General features: G+C 41.1%; 1 protein-coding gene across 1 annotated transcript; it reads left to right on the top strand.

Annotated features, from left to right (window-relative positions):
* The first annotated feature begins 1,063 nt into the window (after nucleotides 1-1,063).
* Nucleotides 1,064-17,637, top strand: LOC148509113 (phospholipase A2 inhibitor NAI-like). Its single transcript, XM_088443660.1, has 5 exons — nucleotides 1,064-1,139; nucleotides 2,403-2,519; nucleotides 6,432-6,581; nucleotides 11,955-12,095; nucleotides 16,778-17,637. Exons 1-5 carry the CDS (start codon nucleotides 1,085-1,087, stop codon nucleotides 16,897-16,899), a joined length of 585 nt encoding a protein of 194 aa, XP_088299786.1. The 5' UTR covers nucleotides 1,064-1,084; the 3' UTR covers nucleotides 16,900-17,637.
* Nucleotides 17,638-17,868: the final 231 nt, after the last annotated feature.

A 17,868-nucleotide genomic window follows, 5' to 3' on the forward strand; every position in this document is an offset into this window, starting at 1 on the left:
CCCATGAAGCAGAGGGAAGGATGCAGGTGGGAGAGCACACTCCTCAGGCTTACTCCTATTCTTTCAGTATTGAAGCCCTGAAGGACAGCCACAGCACTGCTGATTGGCTCCTGCCTATTCAGTGCATTCTTGACTTGGTCAAGCGTCTGCCTGTCCTGTCCCTCCCAGCCAGTGAGTCTGACACAGCCAGAAGAACATGCTGGACAGCCCCTGCCCTCCTCATTGCCCACTAAGCTCCGCCCACTCAAAAAAGGGGCAGAGCCTTGAAGTAGTGTAGCCCACCGCTGATTTATCCACCCCCTCACTGAACCAGTACGAGCCTGGGGACACACACAAAGAACAGCGGCTGCTAGCATCTACCAAGAGAACACGGTGCAGCTTTCTAACAGCAATGACGATACAAATGCATGTGAGAGTGTAGACAAGAAAATTAATTCTTTATTTTTTGTTATGTTCCCCAGAAAAAAGAATGAAGATTTGATCATGGCCGATAGCTAATGTTTACGTGTCAAGCACCAATAATGGACAACTCGAAGATCCCGCACATCAACAGAATTCTAAAACTCTCAGTAGCTTAAGTCCAGTTAGTTGGCCCAGATACAGTCTTCACCCTATGATAAGAAAGTTTCTTTTATTAGGAGCCAACTGGCACTCGTCCACCCCTAGAGATCATGCAGGATTATTATTGAATAGTTAGGGCTAGATTCATTAAACTTCATTTTATCTAAGCTGCTGATTATTGGTGGCTTGGACTGATAATGACAACATGAGTCAATATTAAATCAAGCTTTAAAACTAATGGTAAAGTTGCCGATCAAATGGAGCTTTTTTACTCTTTTGTTTGCATTTTCTCCATGTTAGATCTCTGTTATTTTTTAAATTGTTCTCCTGCTTCTTGTTGTTGCAACACACTCATATTTGTCTTTTTTTAGAATGAACTAACAACTTTTACTGTAGTTTCTGTTTCGTTTCTACAGAATCACTTCAGGACCACTGTAATTATTCCCAGCTCCACCTCCCCCCAGCTCTATATAATAACAGGATGCTTGCTGGGTATTGTGCAGTAGGCTGATGCATTGAGTTCATGATGGGATCATTCCTCAGATTACTGTGCGTCCTCTCAGCTCTGACAGCTACTGGTAAGTACATGTTACAAATTCCATTACCTGTGTTACAATCATGGTTTTTGGTAGATATTAGATCTGTATTTAACAAATGTCCTGGAGTAGTTTTCTAGTGAGAGACTGTCAGAGCTGTCCCAGGGGCGTGATACATCCATTCTCTGACACTTTATAGACATGCTGTCTCTATTTATTCTGACATTTACAGCATGTACTCTGTAACATAAATGTGTACTGTCTGTGCGGAATGTAGTCAGCAAAATAAAAACCCACAGCTTAGTAAGCGGCCAGGAGGCAGGCTTTAAAAAAAAAGCGGCCGCCCTGATTCAGTGTGAGTGCTCGCTTTTTGCGAGCGGCTCTGAATCAGGCCCATAGACCCTTAAATAAGTAAACAGCACTCCAAAAAATATCGAAAAATCAGGTATTTATTTCAGCAGTCAGCAATGTTTCTGTCATAAACACTTGGGTATTTCATCTTTATCTATCCTTTATATTTCCTCTAAATAATTCTACCTTTGTTGCCCAGACTGTGTTGCTCTTATTGGAATGTCCCCCTCACAAATATACACAGTGTATAGAATTATCACATAGACACTGTTATCACATGATCTGTTAGAAGATAATGGCCCTCATTCAGAGCCACTCGCTAGCGGCAGTACGCTCGTTCCGAGCGATGTTCGCACATCTGCGCATGCGTACGGTTTTTAGTACACATGCGCGAACCAGTCAGTGCGGCCGAAAATCATTTGTACGCAATATAGCGAGTGCCTGCTATTTTGAGTGACAGAATGAGGCGTAACAGGGGAAGGTGCTTGAAAACGGGGAGTGGAGATCCGATCGCAGGTGTGCTTAAAGGTCAAAACGGGCGTTTTAAGGGTGTGCATAATTAATACAGCAGCGTCAATGACCACGTCACTTGGTTTTTTTTAACTCAGAACTGCTCGCAAAATAGCGGTTGAAAAAACCAACCACAAGAATAGCGAGCAGTTCATATCCTGTTCGATGTACTCGATTAATCTAATAAATAGCGGACATGACGTATGGTGCGAGCGGCCAGGGGGTGTTTTTATTAAATAAACGAGCGTATGTTTTGCTCGCTCGTTCAGACTTAGAGGTGTGAACATACTGCAATGTGCGGACGGATCATTTGCATAGCCACCCCTTGTTTTTGAACGAACGAACGCAAATAGCGAACGGCTCTGAATGAGGGCCAATAATTCTTGTCATTCTGTTACCTGGTTCCGCTCTTCTGTCTGTTACGTTGTTATTTTCCAATTGCAGGTTTTTCTCTCACGTGCAAAAAGTGTACGAGCACTAATTCTCTCTCCTGTTCCGGAACATCCATGACGTGCCCCGTGGATAATGCTTGCGGAAGTACCCGTGCAACATCAACAATAAGTATGTTAAGCAGAGTCTGTGATTTAAAAATAATTTCATTTCGCCATTAGGGATGTGCGCCAGGGCATTTTTGCTGGATTTGGATTTGGCTCTGATTTTACGTCCGGGTTTGGATTTGGATTTTTTACAAAAATTGCCAAAAAAAAATCACATAATTTGCGCTTATTTGTTCCTACAGTATTATTAACCTCAATAACATTAATTTACAGTCATTAGACCACCTAACCGCTCACAGTACTGTTTTCACCACTATTGGCAATAGGCTGCAGTGAGCTGCCTGGTTACTAAGCAACAGAGCAGCGGCACAGACAGGGGTACGGCACAAGGAGTCACAGTGCTTTTATACACAGAGGGCTACTGCCCAAGGAGTCACAGTGCTTTTCATTTATACACAGAGGGCTATGGCCCAAGGAGTCACAGTGCCTTTATACACAAAGGGCTACTGCCCAAGGAGTCACAGTACTTGTATACACAGATAGCTAAGGACCAAGGAGTCACAGGCCCTCATACAGAGGCGGCCGCATTCAGCTATCGCTCTCTCTGAATGAGGGCGGGCGCTTCTTTTTTTTCAGTGTGGCTTCCTGGTCGCAAGCTAAGCTGTGGGTTACCACCCACAGCTTAGCTAGTGACCAGGGTGATGGTCAAGACCATTGCGACCATCAGGGCTTGCGACGAGACCCTAAGGTTGGGTCTCGTCAACCGTAAGCCCCAGGGAGCTTCCTGCTCTGATCAAGCGGCCGCCCACAAATGGCTTGCGTTCCGAAAGGAATGCCTCCGTCTGTTCAGCCTCCCACCCCAGCCCGCCTACCAAACGGGGCGAGCTGTTGATCAACATCGACAGCCGCCCCTTTGGTAGCGAGCTCCAGAGCGAGAGAGTTTCTCATTTTCACATTGCTTTTAATTAATAGACAGAGGGCTATGACCCAAGGAGTCACAGTGCTTGTATACAAAGAGGGCTATGGCCCAAGGAGTCACAGTGCTTTTATACAGAGGGCTACAGCACAAGGAGTCACGTTGCTTTTAATTAATAGACAGAGGGCTATGGCCCAAGGAGCCACAGTGCTTTTATACACAGAGGGCTATGGCACAAGGAGTCACAGTACTTTTATACACAGAGGGCTAGTGTTTTTCATTTATACACAGAGGGCTTTGGCCCAAGGAGTCACAGTGCTTTTAAGTTATACGCAGAGGGTTACTTCCCAAGGAGTCACGGTGCTTTAAATTTATACACAGAGGGCTAGTGTTTTTCATTTATACACAGAGGGCTTTGGCCCAAGGAGTCATAGTGCTTTTATACACAAAGGGCTACTGCCCAAGGAGCCACAGTGCTTTTATACACAGAGGGCTACAGCACAAGGAGTCACAGTACTTTTATACACAGAGGGCTAGTGTTTTTCATTTATACACAGAGGGCTTTGGCCCAAGGAGTCACAGTGCTTTTAAGTTATACGCAGAGAGTTACTGCCCAAGGAGTCACAGTGCTTTTAATTTATACACAGAGGGCTAGTGTTTTTCATTTATACACAGAGGGCTTTGGCCCAAGGAGTCACAGTGCTTTTATACACAAAGGGCTACTGCCCAAGGAGTCACAGTGCTTGTATACACAGAGGGCTACTGGCCATGGACTCACAGTGCTTGTATACACAGTGGGCTAAGGCCCACACAGAGGGCTGTTGCCCAAGGATGCACAGTGCTGTATACACAGATGGCTACGGCTCAAGGAGTCACAGTGCTTGTATACACAGAGGGCTACTGGCCATGGACTCACAGTGCTTGTTTACACAGTGGGCTAAGGCCCACACAGAGGGCTATTCCCCAATGATGCACAGTGCTGTATACACAGATGGCTACGGCTCAAGGAGTCACAGTGCTTGTATAGACAGAGGGCTACTGCACTGCCCAAGAAGTCACAGTGCTTGTTTACACAGGGGGTTTCTCGCCATGGACTCACAGTGCTTGTATACACAGAGGGCTACTGGTCATGGACTCACAGTGCTTGTATACACAGAGGGCTACTGGCCATGGACTCAATGCTTGTATACACAGAGGGATAAGGCCCAATGAGTCACATTGATTGTATACACAGAGGGCTAAGGCCCAAGGAGTCACAGTGCTTGTATACACAGAGGGCTGTGTATACAATATTCGAATGATCAGCAGTACCAGCTGTAGGCTTACGCTATAGCAAGGAGACACACAGCGTCGGGTCCCTCTGCCATACCGTAAAACAACCCCAATCTGATCAGTCTAGACCTAGAATTCCTCTAGAAGGTGGGACCTAATAAATAAAATGGGGTCCCCATCTCCAGAGGGACAACCAGCCCTGGGCTAAATGTCTGGAGCCAGCAGCAGCTTCTGCTGTCGCTGCTGCTGACCTGGCACCTGTGCAATGAATCTGGCAGGTACCTGCGCAGCACATGTGCTTAACACAGCCTATTTGTAGGGACTGCAATGGCTTCAGCCCCTAGAAACTGTGTAGGACTCTCCAAAAGGCAGAACAGCAGCTTCCACTGGAAGCCAGTCTCTGCTAATCATAGCACAGAATGGCAGAAAACACCTCGACTGGGGTTGCCTGCCCTATCACGGATGGCACTGACTACAACGGGGATGGCAGATTTTACTGGCGGGCTGCAGCCTTGCAGACTCTAGGTAAATCTGTCACTGCTATTCTCCGCACCCCTGGTGGTGGTGGGTGTGGGGTAAAAATAGTCAATAATATTGTTCTTTACAGATGGACTACAGGTTTCTCAGGAGGAAATGAATCTATTTTATTTATGGGGTCTTGACCTCCCAAGGAATTCCAGGCTTGGGTTCACCAGTTATGGTATGGCAGGGGGACATCATCTTGTCTCCCTGCTATAGCACAAGCCCCCCCAGCTGGTTTAGCTTGTGCTGGTTATTGGATAATCTGGGGAACTTCACACCAGTTTTCCTCCCAATTTTCCAGTACCAGACAAGGCTGAGAGGTAAAGTGATGGTTATGGATGTAGGGTGGAACCCACACATTTATTTTTTTATATATTTTTTAAACTATTTACACATTTTTGCACCTAGGAAGACTGCGCAGATCATAGTGCTCTGTGCAGTGCTTCTCCCAATTTCGCCTGCAACAGGCTGGTTTGGCCGTCATTTTGATATTGGTTTTCAGTTGGCTTTAAAAATTGACCTTTAGTAAATCTGCAGATCCTCTTCTTCTCTAAATAAAAGTATCAATTGTTAGTCCAACATATTCTAAAGTCAGGTTTTTGGTCGGTTTTATGTCAGTTTTGCCCTTAGTAAATATTCAACTTTTGGTCGGTTTGCAAAATCAATGGGAAATCGTCCAAAACACAAAATCGACCTTAATTAAATGTACCCTTCATCCTGGATGAAAGATAGAAAGAAAAAGATGGATAGTCTTTACCATATGGGAGAGAATTAAAAACGGAAGGATTATCCTTCTGGGACTCAGTGATGGGACATTTGGAGAGCAAATAAAAAAAAGTAGCAAAATAATTTCCAAAACAAGGAAGGTGAATGTATGTGAGACTTGGCTATGGGTTAGTGTTCATTATATGAATACAAAATTATATTGCAGAATAACTGATCATAGGTAATGGAAAGAGGTAAATAGAAGATGTTAGTTTCATGGTAAGTTTGATTAGACCGCTACAGAGAGAGATGAACAGAAACGTAAGTGGTTTGTAGATGTCCCAGCTATATGTAAGTGATGGGGCACTGCTAAAAAAAGACAGTAATATAGGTCCTAGTGGTTGAACCCCACCAAAGGGCAATTATTGGGAAGGCAGGAGGTTGGTCATTTTTAAGTTGAAGGTGGGAACCCCCATTTAGAACATTTATTGACCATAAAGCAGGGACGTCTTCCCTTTAGTACTGGTGAAAAAACATATTTTTATCATTTTCTTTGTACAGATGGGAAGATAATCTCTGACATATATGCAATGTCTTGTGTACCTAATGATCGGTGTAATACACCTGGAAGCCTCAGCACCCCCAATATCAACATGAAGATGGGCACTACCTGCTGTTACACTGATGACTGTACTCCTCCAGTACCTACATGTAAGTCTTATATTACATTCCTTTGGTATAGCCCAGAATTACAGTACGTATCTTCTGATATTCCTGCATTGCGCTCATGTTTTTCAACTGCGCATGTGTCTAAGGGGAAAATTTACTAAAGGTTGATTTTAATCTATTATAAAACAGTCTATATCGATCTAAATCGATGTTGCGTTTCAAGGGCTAAATAGCACATTTATGAACATTTCAAAATCAATGCAAAAAATTGTATTAGTAAATGTGCGATTTAGCCCCTGAAGCGTGATATCAAGTCAGATCGATTTAGATTGATTTAAATTCGACCTTTAGTAAATTTACCCCTTATGGTGCATATACACGGGGCGATCGTTAACGATAACGATATCGTTGACCGATCTCCCGTGTGTGCTGGATGATCGATATCGACCATCCAGCACTCCACCAATCCACCAATGACAACTAGTGACTCGCAATCAACGATCGCAGGTCCCTATAGTAACCTGGTCGATATAGACCCGGTTGGCCTGCATGAACGGTAGATGGACGATATCTTTATTGTCCATACGTGCCCACGCATCGCAGGTCGTTGGTGGGTTGGAGGCACCGAAAAATACACGATATGAACGATAACGATATGATCGATATCTTTATTGTTTATAGTGTGCATTTTAATTGTACCATGTGTACGCACCATTAGTCTCTTGAATACCGCGCAACACATGTGTCCCACAGTATACGCACAAAAAAACCCACCAAATGTTATTCAGCATCTAAAGACGCTCAAAGTAGGTCTCGTAGTCTTTGTACATGCAGACGCACAGATGTACACCATGGAAGGACTTGTGCGCAAAGTAACGCATATTACAGTAGTAAATGATGCACACACAGACGCTGGAGCATCTAACACAGAATCAGCCCAACCAGATCTATTTCATGTTGAAAATGGGTGTAATATAAAGAGTAATGTGAGTAATATAAAGAGTAATGTGAGTAATATAAAGAGTAATGTACGTAATATAAAGATTAATATGCGTAAAGTAATATAAAGAGTAATATGAGTAATATAAAGAGTACTGTGCATAATATAAAGAGTAATGTGCGTAATATAAAGAGTAATGTGCATAAAGTAATATAAAGATTAATGTGATAAATATAAAGAGTACTGTGCGTAATATAAAGAGTAATGTGCGTAATATAAAGAGTAATGTGCATAAAGTAATATAAAGATTAATGTGATAAATATAAAGAGTACTGTGCGTAATATAAAGAGTAATGTGAGTAATATAAAGAGCAATGTGCGTAATATAAAGAGTAATGTACGTAATATAAAGATTAATATGCGTAAAGTAATATAAAGAGTAATATGAGTAATATAAAGAGTACTGTGCATAATATAAAGAGTAATGTGCGTAATATAAAGAGTAATGTGCATAAAGTAATATAAAGATTAATGTGATAAATATAAAGAGTACCGTGCGTAATATAAAGAGTAATGTGAGTAATATAAATAGTAATGTGTGCAAAATAATATAAAGAGTAATGTGCGTAAAGTAATATAAAGAGTAATGTGAGTAATATAAATAGTAATGTGCATAAAGTAATATAAAGAGTAATGTGCATAAAGTAATATAAAGAGTTATGTGCGTAACAAATAGTAATGTGCGTAATATAAAGATTAATATGCGTAAAGTAATATAAAGAGTAATATGAGTAATATAAAGAGTACTGTGCGTAATATAAAGAGTAATGTGCGTAATATAAAGAGTAATGTGCATAAAGTAATATAAAGATTAATGTGATAAATATAAAGAGTACTGTGCATAATATAAAGAGTAATGTGAGAAATATAAATAGTAATGTGTGCAAAATAATATAAAGAGTAATGTGCGTAAAGTAATATAAAGAGTAATGTGAGTAATATCAAGAGTAATGTGCGTTATATAAAGAGTAATGTGCGTAAAGTAATATAAAGAGTAATATGAGTAATATAAAGAGTACTGTGCATAATATAAAGAGTAATGTGCGTAATATAAAGAGTAATGTGCATAAAGTAATATAAAGATTATTGTGATAAATATAAAGAGTACTGTGCGTAATATAAAGAGTAATGTGAGTAATATAAATAGTAATGTGTGCAAAATAATATAAAGAGTAATGTGCGTAAAGTAATATAAAGAGTAATGTGAGTAATAGAAATAGTAATGTGCATAAAGTAATATAAAGAGTAATGTGCAAAGTAATATAAAGAGTTATGTGCGTAACAAATAGTAATGTGCGTAATATAAAGATTAATATGCGTAAAGTAATATAAATTGTAATATGAGTAATATAAAGAGTACTGTGCGTAATATAAAGAGTAATGTGCGTAATATAAAGAGTAATGTGCATAAAGTAATATAAAGATTAATGTGATAAATATAAAGAGTACTGTTCATAATATAAAGAGTAATGTGAGTAATATAAATAGTAATGTGTGCAAAATAATATAAAGAGTAATGTGCGTAAAGTAATATAAAGAGTAATGTGAGTAATATCAAGAGTAATGTGCGTTATATAAAGAGTAATGTGCGTAAAGTAATATAAAGAGTAATATGAGTAATATAAAGAGTACTGTGCATAATATAAAGAGTAATGTGCGTAATATAAAGAGTAATGTGCATAAAGTAATATAAAGATTAATGTGATAAATATAAAGAGTACTGTGCGTAATATAAAGAGTAATGTGAGTAATATAAATAGTAATGTGTGCAAAATAATATAAAGAGTAATGTGCGTAAAGTAATATAAAGAGTAATGTGAGTAATATAAATAGTAATGTGCATAAAGTAATATAAAGAGTAATGTGCATAAAGTAATATAAAGAGTAATGTGCAAAGTAATATAAAGAGTTATGTGCGTAACAAATAGTAATGTGCGTAATATAAAGATTAATATGCGTAAAGTAATATAAAGAGTAATATGAGTAATATAAAGAGTACTGTGCGTAATATAAAGAGTAATGTGCGTAATATAAAGAGTAATGTGCATAAAGTAATATAAAGAGTAATGTGATAAATATATAGAGTACTGTGCATAATATAAAGAGTAATGTGAGTAATATAAATAGTAATGTGTGCAAAATAATATAAAGAGTAATGTGCGTAAAGTAATATAAAGATTAATGTGATAAATATAAAGAGTACTGTGCATAATATAAAGAGTAATGTGCGTAACAAATAGTAATGTGCGTAATATAAAGATTAATATGCGTAAAGTAATATAAATTGTAATATGAGTAATATAAAGAGTACTGTGCGTAATATAAAGAGTAATGTGCGTAATATAAAGAGTAATGTGCATAAAGTAATATAAAGATTAATGTGATAAATATAAAGAGTACTGTGCGTAATATAAAGAGTAATGTGAGTAATATAAATAGTAATGTGTGCAAAATAATATAAAGAGTAATGTGCGTAAAGTAATATAAAGAGTAATGTGAGTAATATAAATAGTAATGTGCATAAAGTAATATAAAGAGTAATGTGCATAAAGTAATATAAAGAGTAATGTGCAAAGTAATATAAAGAGTTATGTGCGTAACAAATAGTAATGTGCATAATATAAATTATTAATATGCGTAAAGTAATATAAATTGTAATATGAGTAATATAAAGAGTACTGTGCGTAATATAAAGAGTAATGTGCGTAATATAAAGAGTAATGTGCATAAAGTAATATACAGATTAATGTGATAAATATAAAGAGTACTGTGCATAATATAAAGAGTAATGTGAGTAATATAAATAGTAATGTGTGCAAAATATTATAAAGAGTAATGTGCGTAAAGTAATATAAAGAGTATTGTGAGTAATATCAAGAGTAATGTGCGTTATATAAAGAGTAATGTTCGTAAAGTAATATAAAGAGTAATATGAGTAATATAAAGAGTACTGTGCATAATATAAAGAGTAATGTGCGTAATATAAAGAGTAATGTGCATAAAGTAATATAAAGATTAATGTGATAAATATAAAGAGTACTGTGCGTAATATAAAGAGTAATGTGATTAATATAAATAGTAATGTGTGCAAAATAATATAAAGAGTAATGTGCGTAAAGTAATATAAAGAGTAATGTGAGTAATATAAATAGTAATGTGCATAAAGTAATATAAAGAGTAATGTGCATAAAGTAATATAAAGAGTAATGTGCAAAGTAATATAAAGAGTTATGTGCGTAACAAATAGTAATGTGCGTAATATAAAGATTAATGTGAGTAATATAAATAGTAATGTGTGCAAAATAATATAAAGAGTAATGTGCGTAAAGTAATATAAAGAGTAATGTGAGTAATATCAAGAGTAATGTGCGTTATATAAAGAGTCATGTGCTTAAAGTAATATAAAGAGTAATGTGCGTAATATAAAGATTAATATGCGTAAAGTAATATAAAGAGTAATATGAGTCATATAAAGAGTACTGTGCGTAATATAAAGAGTACTGTACGTAATATAAAGAGTAATGTTCAAAGTAATATAAAGAGTAATGTGCATAAAGTGATATAAAGAGTAATGTGAGTAATATAAAGAGTAAAGTGCATAAAGTAATATAAAGAGTAATGTGCGTAATATAAAGAGTAATGTGCATAAAGTAATATAAAGAGTAATGTGAGTAATATAAACAGTAATGTGCGTAAAGTAATATAGAGTAATGTGCAAAGTAATATAAAGAGTAATGTGCGTAAAGTAATATAATGAGTAATGTGCGTAATATAAAGAGTAATGTGCGTAATATAAAGAGTACTGTGCCCTCTACTGTAAAACAAAAGAGATAACATGTCACTAAGGAGGTCTCTTGACCTATTGCCCTTTGCAATCAAATGTTGTGTATCTCTACTGTGGTTTCTAAAATGCACAGGGCCATAACTCGGGGTGTGCGAGATGTGCCACTGCTCAGAGCACAGAGCCCTGTGGGTGGCACCAACGCTCACCCTGCACCTGGGAAGCACTTGCACCCAGACTCTCTGCAGCAGTGCTGCCTGGAGTGTCCTTTTGATGCATCAGACATGCAAACTTCTCCCCTTACTGCCCCCCGGCCCATCCTGAGGATTCTCCTGGCATTGCTGTAATTCCTGGCGGTTGTGGCCCCTGCCCCTCCATATGATGTCACATTGAGGAGGCGTGGCCTGCACTGGCAATGGGACCCCTTGTTACGGCGCTGAATATGCATATATTATTACTTACAGCAATTATTCCAATGAGATACATAAGGAGTGTGGACTAAATTATCAATGTAGGTTATGTTAGATGCCAAGAAGTCAGATTACTTTATAAAGTATACTTTATCAGTATATTAAATGATATAGACATAGGAGTACGACATACATATTGCATGTTTTATCTCCATGTTTTATAGTACCCAGGGATAACTACCAGCCAAATGGACTGACCTGCCGGTATTGTGTTTCGGCTACATCTGACTGGTGCTACACTGAGGACACCATGCAATGTACAGGCAGTGAAGATATGTGTGCTCTACAACGTATCAATATTAATGGTAATTATTTAAACATTTATTTCTGTACTCTGACAACCACAGCAAGATATAAATGATGAATCACCCATTGTAGAGGCTGATGAAATACATCTAAGGCTACTTATAGTCCAGCTTCATGGAAGGAATAAAACAGCCATTATGTGGTCAGTTACCATATCTGAAGTGGACTTATGAGTAGCCACAAAAATAATATTAGCCTGAGAGACTCTGGGTCTCATCCAGACCCGCTCGCGAGCGCTGTACGCTCGCAAGCGGGTCGATGGTGCCCAAGTGCGCATGCGCACGAAGGAGGGAGCTCCGTCGTGCGCATGCGCGAGACCCAGCGAGCGACGGGGAAGCCGTCGCTCAGGGTCTCGCACCAAAGGGGGCGTGCTGTCGATGGTGATTGACAGCACGCCCCCTTTGGTGGGCGTGCCGGTAGCGTGGCTGCCCAGACGGAGGCGTTCCCATGGGAATGCCTTCCGTCTGGGTCCGGCCCCACTGACATCACTAGTGATGTCAGTGGGAGTGATTTTGGCTCTGATAGAGCCAAAATCACTCCAGGGCTTGCGACAACGAGACCCTACCGCAGGGATCTCGTCGCAAGACCGATGGTCGCGATGGTCTTGATCATCACGACCATCATCATTGGACGCTCGCATAAGCTGTGGGTGGCAACCCACAGCTATGCGAGCATCCAAGAGGCCGCTCCAATTTTTGGTAGGCCGGCCCTGATTCAGAGCGAGCGCACACTCCATACAGATGCCCCCTGGCCCAGCCTGCCCCTGCTCAAAGGCCACTAGAATCGTGTGGCCCCGGGCAGCTTCCCAGTGTGCCTATATGTAAAGATGGCCCTGGATCCCTGGACGTTTCAGGGTGGAGACTGGGTGGTGACCTAAAGTGTCAAAATAGGGGCAGTCTCATGGGCGTGTTCTGGGAGTTTCTGGGAATGCTGGGATCCAAATCACAAATACACTGTCTTAGTGGCCTTGTTTAGTTGGCTTAGAGGAGAGTAGCTAGAGTAGACTCTTGGCTACCACAAAGTCCATGGTGCGACGATGTTACATCAATGTTGTAGTGTTTACAATCTCCATTGCAAAGGTGGGAAGGTTTGGGATAGGCTGTGGGGGGAGGTTAGGGTTAGGCTGTGGGGGAGGTTGGTGTAAGAGTTCAAGTGTGAAAGTTAGGGTTAGGCTGCAGGTGGAAAGGTTAAGGTTAGGCTGCGAATAGGAAGGTTACGGTTAGGCTTCAAGGTAGGTTAGGGTTAGACTGTGGGTGGGAAAAGTTAAGGTTAGGCTGTGGGGGGAGGTTAGGCTGTGGTGGAGGTTAGTGTTAGGTTGCAGGTGGGAAGGATAGGGTTAGGCTGCAGGTAGGAAGGTTAGGCTTAGGTTGCAGATGGGAAGGATAGGGCTAAGCTGTGGGGTAAGTTTGGTTTAGGTTTCATGTGGGAAGTATTGGGTTAGGTTACGGGGTATGTTAGGGTTAGGCTGTGGGTGGGAATGTTAGGATGCAGGTAGGAAGCACAGGGTTAAGCTGTGGGGCAGGTTAGAGTTAGGCTTTGGGCAGGGCGCCAAGAGGGGGAGGCAGGTACTATTTACCCAGGCCCGGGCTTGGTAAAGGGACCCAGCGGGGGCCTGGGTCCGGTGCCTAACTTGTGTATATCGAGTTCGGTATATTTTATTGACATTCATAATGTCGACTTTGTAATCATTCCGACACTGATGAAATGTCGACATTATTAGAATGTTAACAAAACAGCGATCAATTACCTGCTAGCAGGTCTCCGGCGGACTCGGTGGTGTCTACTGGATCTGGCAGTCAGGTGGTTATGATTTCTGGTTGTCATCCAGTGTCGAATAATGCCCCTAACCCTAACCATTACCAAACCTCCCCCTAGTGACTATCCCTAACCCTTTGCACTCACAAGCTAAAGCTAACCCTCTGCTCTTAGACTAACCTTAACCCTATGCACCCACAGCCTAATGCTAAACCTCTGCTCTTATAGACTAACCATAACCCTCTGCTCCCACAGCCTAACGCTAACCCTCCACTCTTATATAATAACCCTAACCCTCTGTTCCCACATGCTAACGCTAACCCTTTGCTCTTATAGACTAACCTTAACTCTCCGCTCCCACAAGCTAAGGCTAACCCTTCGCTCTTATAGACTAACCCTAACTCTCCGCTCCCACAGGCTAACGCTAAACCTTCGCTCTTATAGAATAACCCTAACCCTCTGTTCCCACAGGCTAACGCTAACCCTTCACTCTTATTGACTAACCATAACCCTCAGCTCCCACAGGCTAAGGCTAACCCTCCTCTCTTATAGAATAACCCTAAAACTCTGTTTCCACAGGCTGATGCTAACACTCCGCTCTTTTAGACTAACCCTAACCCTCCACTCACAGAGACTAACACTAACCCTCCTCTCTAATAGAATAACCCTAACTCTCTGTTCTCAGAGGCTAACGCTAACCCTCCGTTCTTATAGACTAACCCTAACCCTCCATTCCCAGTGACTAATGCTAACCCTCCGCTACCACAGGCTAACGCTAACCCTCCTCTCTTATAGGCTAACCTTATCTCTCCACTACCACAGGCTAACGCTAGCCCTTCGCTCTTATAGAATAACCCTAACTCTCTGTTCTCACAGGATAACGCTATCCCTTTGCTCTTATAGAATAACCCTAGCCCTCTGCTCCCACAGGCTAACGCTAACCCTTCACTCTTATTGACTATCCATAACCCTCGGCTCCCACAGGCAAACCCTAACCCTTCGCTCTTATAGACTAACCCTAACCCTCTGCTCCAACAGGCTAACGCTTACCCTTCACTCTTGTAGACCAACCTTAACCCTCTGCACCCACAGGCTAACGCTAACCCTTTGCTCTTATAGACTAACCCTAACCCTCCGCTCCCACAGGCTAATGCTAACCCTTCGCTATTATAGATTAACTCTAACCCTCCACTCTTATAGACTAACCCTAACCCTCTTCTCCCACAGCCTAACGCTAACCCTCCGCTCTTATAGAATAACCCTAACCCTCTGTTCCCACAGGCTAACACTAACCCTTCACTCTTATAGACTAACCATAACCCTCCGCTCCCACAGACTAACGCTAACCCTAATCTCTTATAGAATAACCCTAACCCTCTATTTCCACAGGCTAATGCTAACCCTCCATTCTTATAGACTAACCATAACCCTCCACTCCCAGAGACTAACACTAACCCTCCTCTCTTATAGAATAACCCTAACCCTCTGTTCTCAGAGGCTAACGCTAACCCTCCGCTCTTATAGACTCACCCTAACCCTCCACTCCCAGTGACTAACGCTAACCCTCTGCTACCACAGGCTAACGCTAACCCTCCTCTCTTATAGGCTAACCCTAACTGTCCGCTACCACAGGCTAACGCTAACCCTTCGCTCTTATAGACTAAACCTAACCCTCTGCTCCCAGTGAGTAACGCTAACCCTCCTCTCTTATAGGCTAACCCTAACTCTCCGCTACCACAGGCTAACGCTAGCCCTTCGCTCTTATAGAATAACCCTAACCCTCTGTTCCCACTGGCTAACGCTAACCCTTCGCTCTTATAGACTAAACCTAACTCTCCGCTCCCATAGGCTAACGCTAGCCCTTCGCTCTTATAGAATAACCCTAAACCTCTGTTCCCACAGGCTAATGCTAACCCTTCGCTCTTATAGACTAACCCTAGCCCTCCGCTCCCACAGGCTAACGATTACCCTTCACTCTTGTAGACCGACCTTTACCCTCTGCACCCACAGGCTAACGCTAACCCTTTGCTCTTATAGACTAACCCTAACCCTCCGCTCCCACAGGCTAATGATAACCCTTCGCTCTTATAAATTAACAATAACCCTCCACTCTTATAGACTAACCCTAACCCTCTGATCCCACAGCCTAACGCTAACCCTCCGCTCTTATAGAATAACCCTAACCCTCTGTTCCCACAGGCTAACACTAACCCTTCACTCTTATAGACTAACCATACCCTCCGCTCCCTCAGGCTAACGCTAACCCTCCTCTCTTATAGAATAACCCTAACCCTCTATTTCCACAGACTAATGATAACCCTCTGTTCTTATAGAATAACCCTAACCCTCCACTCCCAGAGACTAACTCTAACCCTCCTCTCTTATAGAATAACCCTAACTCTCTGTTCTCAGAGGCTAACGATAACCCTCCGCTCTTATAGACTAACCCTAACCCTCTGCTCCCAGTGACTAACGCTAACCCTCCACTACCACAGGCTACCGCTAACCCTTCGCTCTTATAGACTAACCCTAACCCTCTGCTCCCACTGCCTAATGCTAACCCTCCGCTCTAGTAGACTAACTCTGTAGTCGGCATTCTGCAGAACTTTTCATATGTCAACATGTTAAAAATGTCGATATTCTGCAGATGTCGACATCATAACTGTCAACTTTGTGTTGTCTACATTGTGACAGCATCCTATGTACATCACCCCTCATGCAAGTACACTATTACTGTTTTGACCAGAGAGAGGACTATTTGGTGTCTCAGGCTGACTGGAAACGTCACCTCGCTTAGCTGAAAGGAGAAGGTCACCCCTTAGGAAACATCACTTTATATCAGCTATTACTCTATACTACTGTTTTTTTTACATTAAATAACATAAAAAATGTATTCGCTGATACTTATGTTGTTTGTTCTTCACAGGTCCTGTAAAAAGATTTGTGACTTTCCGTGGATGTGCCACTAAAAGTATCTGTTCACTCGGCACCCAGACCGCAAATTCTGACAACCTGGACATGAAATCGACGTTCTCGTGCAGCAGCTGAGGTTTTGGTCTGCGCAGTACAGTAGTCCAATTGTTTCCTTTATTGTTGCAGTAGCAGTAGCTGTATATTTGAAATAAATGAGTGCAGTCATTTCCCAACCAGGTTCATGTTCTGCCTCTAAAAGTGTGAGAGAGTATGAAAAATAGTTTCAAAATATTTCATAATTTTTGTAATTTTTTTAATGTAAATGGAATTAATAATTTTGAATTAAAAAGTGTTTAGTCAAATAAAATTATGATTGAATTATAGTTATATTCTAATTATCCAGACCTCATTATTGATATTGGAACTGACATCAATGTAGGACTAACATGAAAAACATATCATAAAACAAATAACTTACGTGCCTGAACCAAAGAAAATTTGTTTATGCAAAGACTACAGAACAAATAGAGACTCATTGTTGAGGGAACTCTTGTATATGTTATGTCAGGGCCGTAACTAGGGTGGTGTGACCAGTGCCATGGCACAGGGCACCGCAGGCCAGGGGGCGCTGTTTGGACATGTCAATTTTCCTGTTTACAATCATTCTCACTTGTAGCTTCCTCTTCCTTTATCCCCAGCATCTCCTGGCCTCCCCTATCTCTTCCCTGGCCCTTCCCCATGAGGCCATGGCCCTTTTCAGGTGCACTATCTTATGTCCCTATTTAAAAAATGGGGGGGGGGCACCTCTCTCTGGCACAGGGCACCAAAAAGTCTAGTTACGGCTCTGTGTTATGGTGCATACACACGGTCAGACAGGTGGATGATTAGATAATGATAAAGATCGTTGTCTGGTCATCCTGCATCTGTTGGATGATCGTTATCGAACACCCAGCACATGCAGCAACCCTCAAACGACTATAACCTATAGTAGAAAAAATGTCCCTACACAGGCAGGTTAAGTGGACTCTTTTACTGGGGCACTCTTGAATAGTAGTTTGAAATGATATGATGAATAATTGATAAAATAACAATTTTAATACACTC

This window comes from Taudactylus pleione, unplaced genomic scaffold (assembly GCF_031769625.1).
Source record: "Taudactylus pleione unplaced genomic scaffold, aTauple2 ptg000332l, whole genome shotgun sequence".
Lineage (NCBI taxonomy): Eukaryota > Metazoa > Chordata > Amphibia > Anura > Myobatrachidae > Taudactylus > Taudactylus pleione.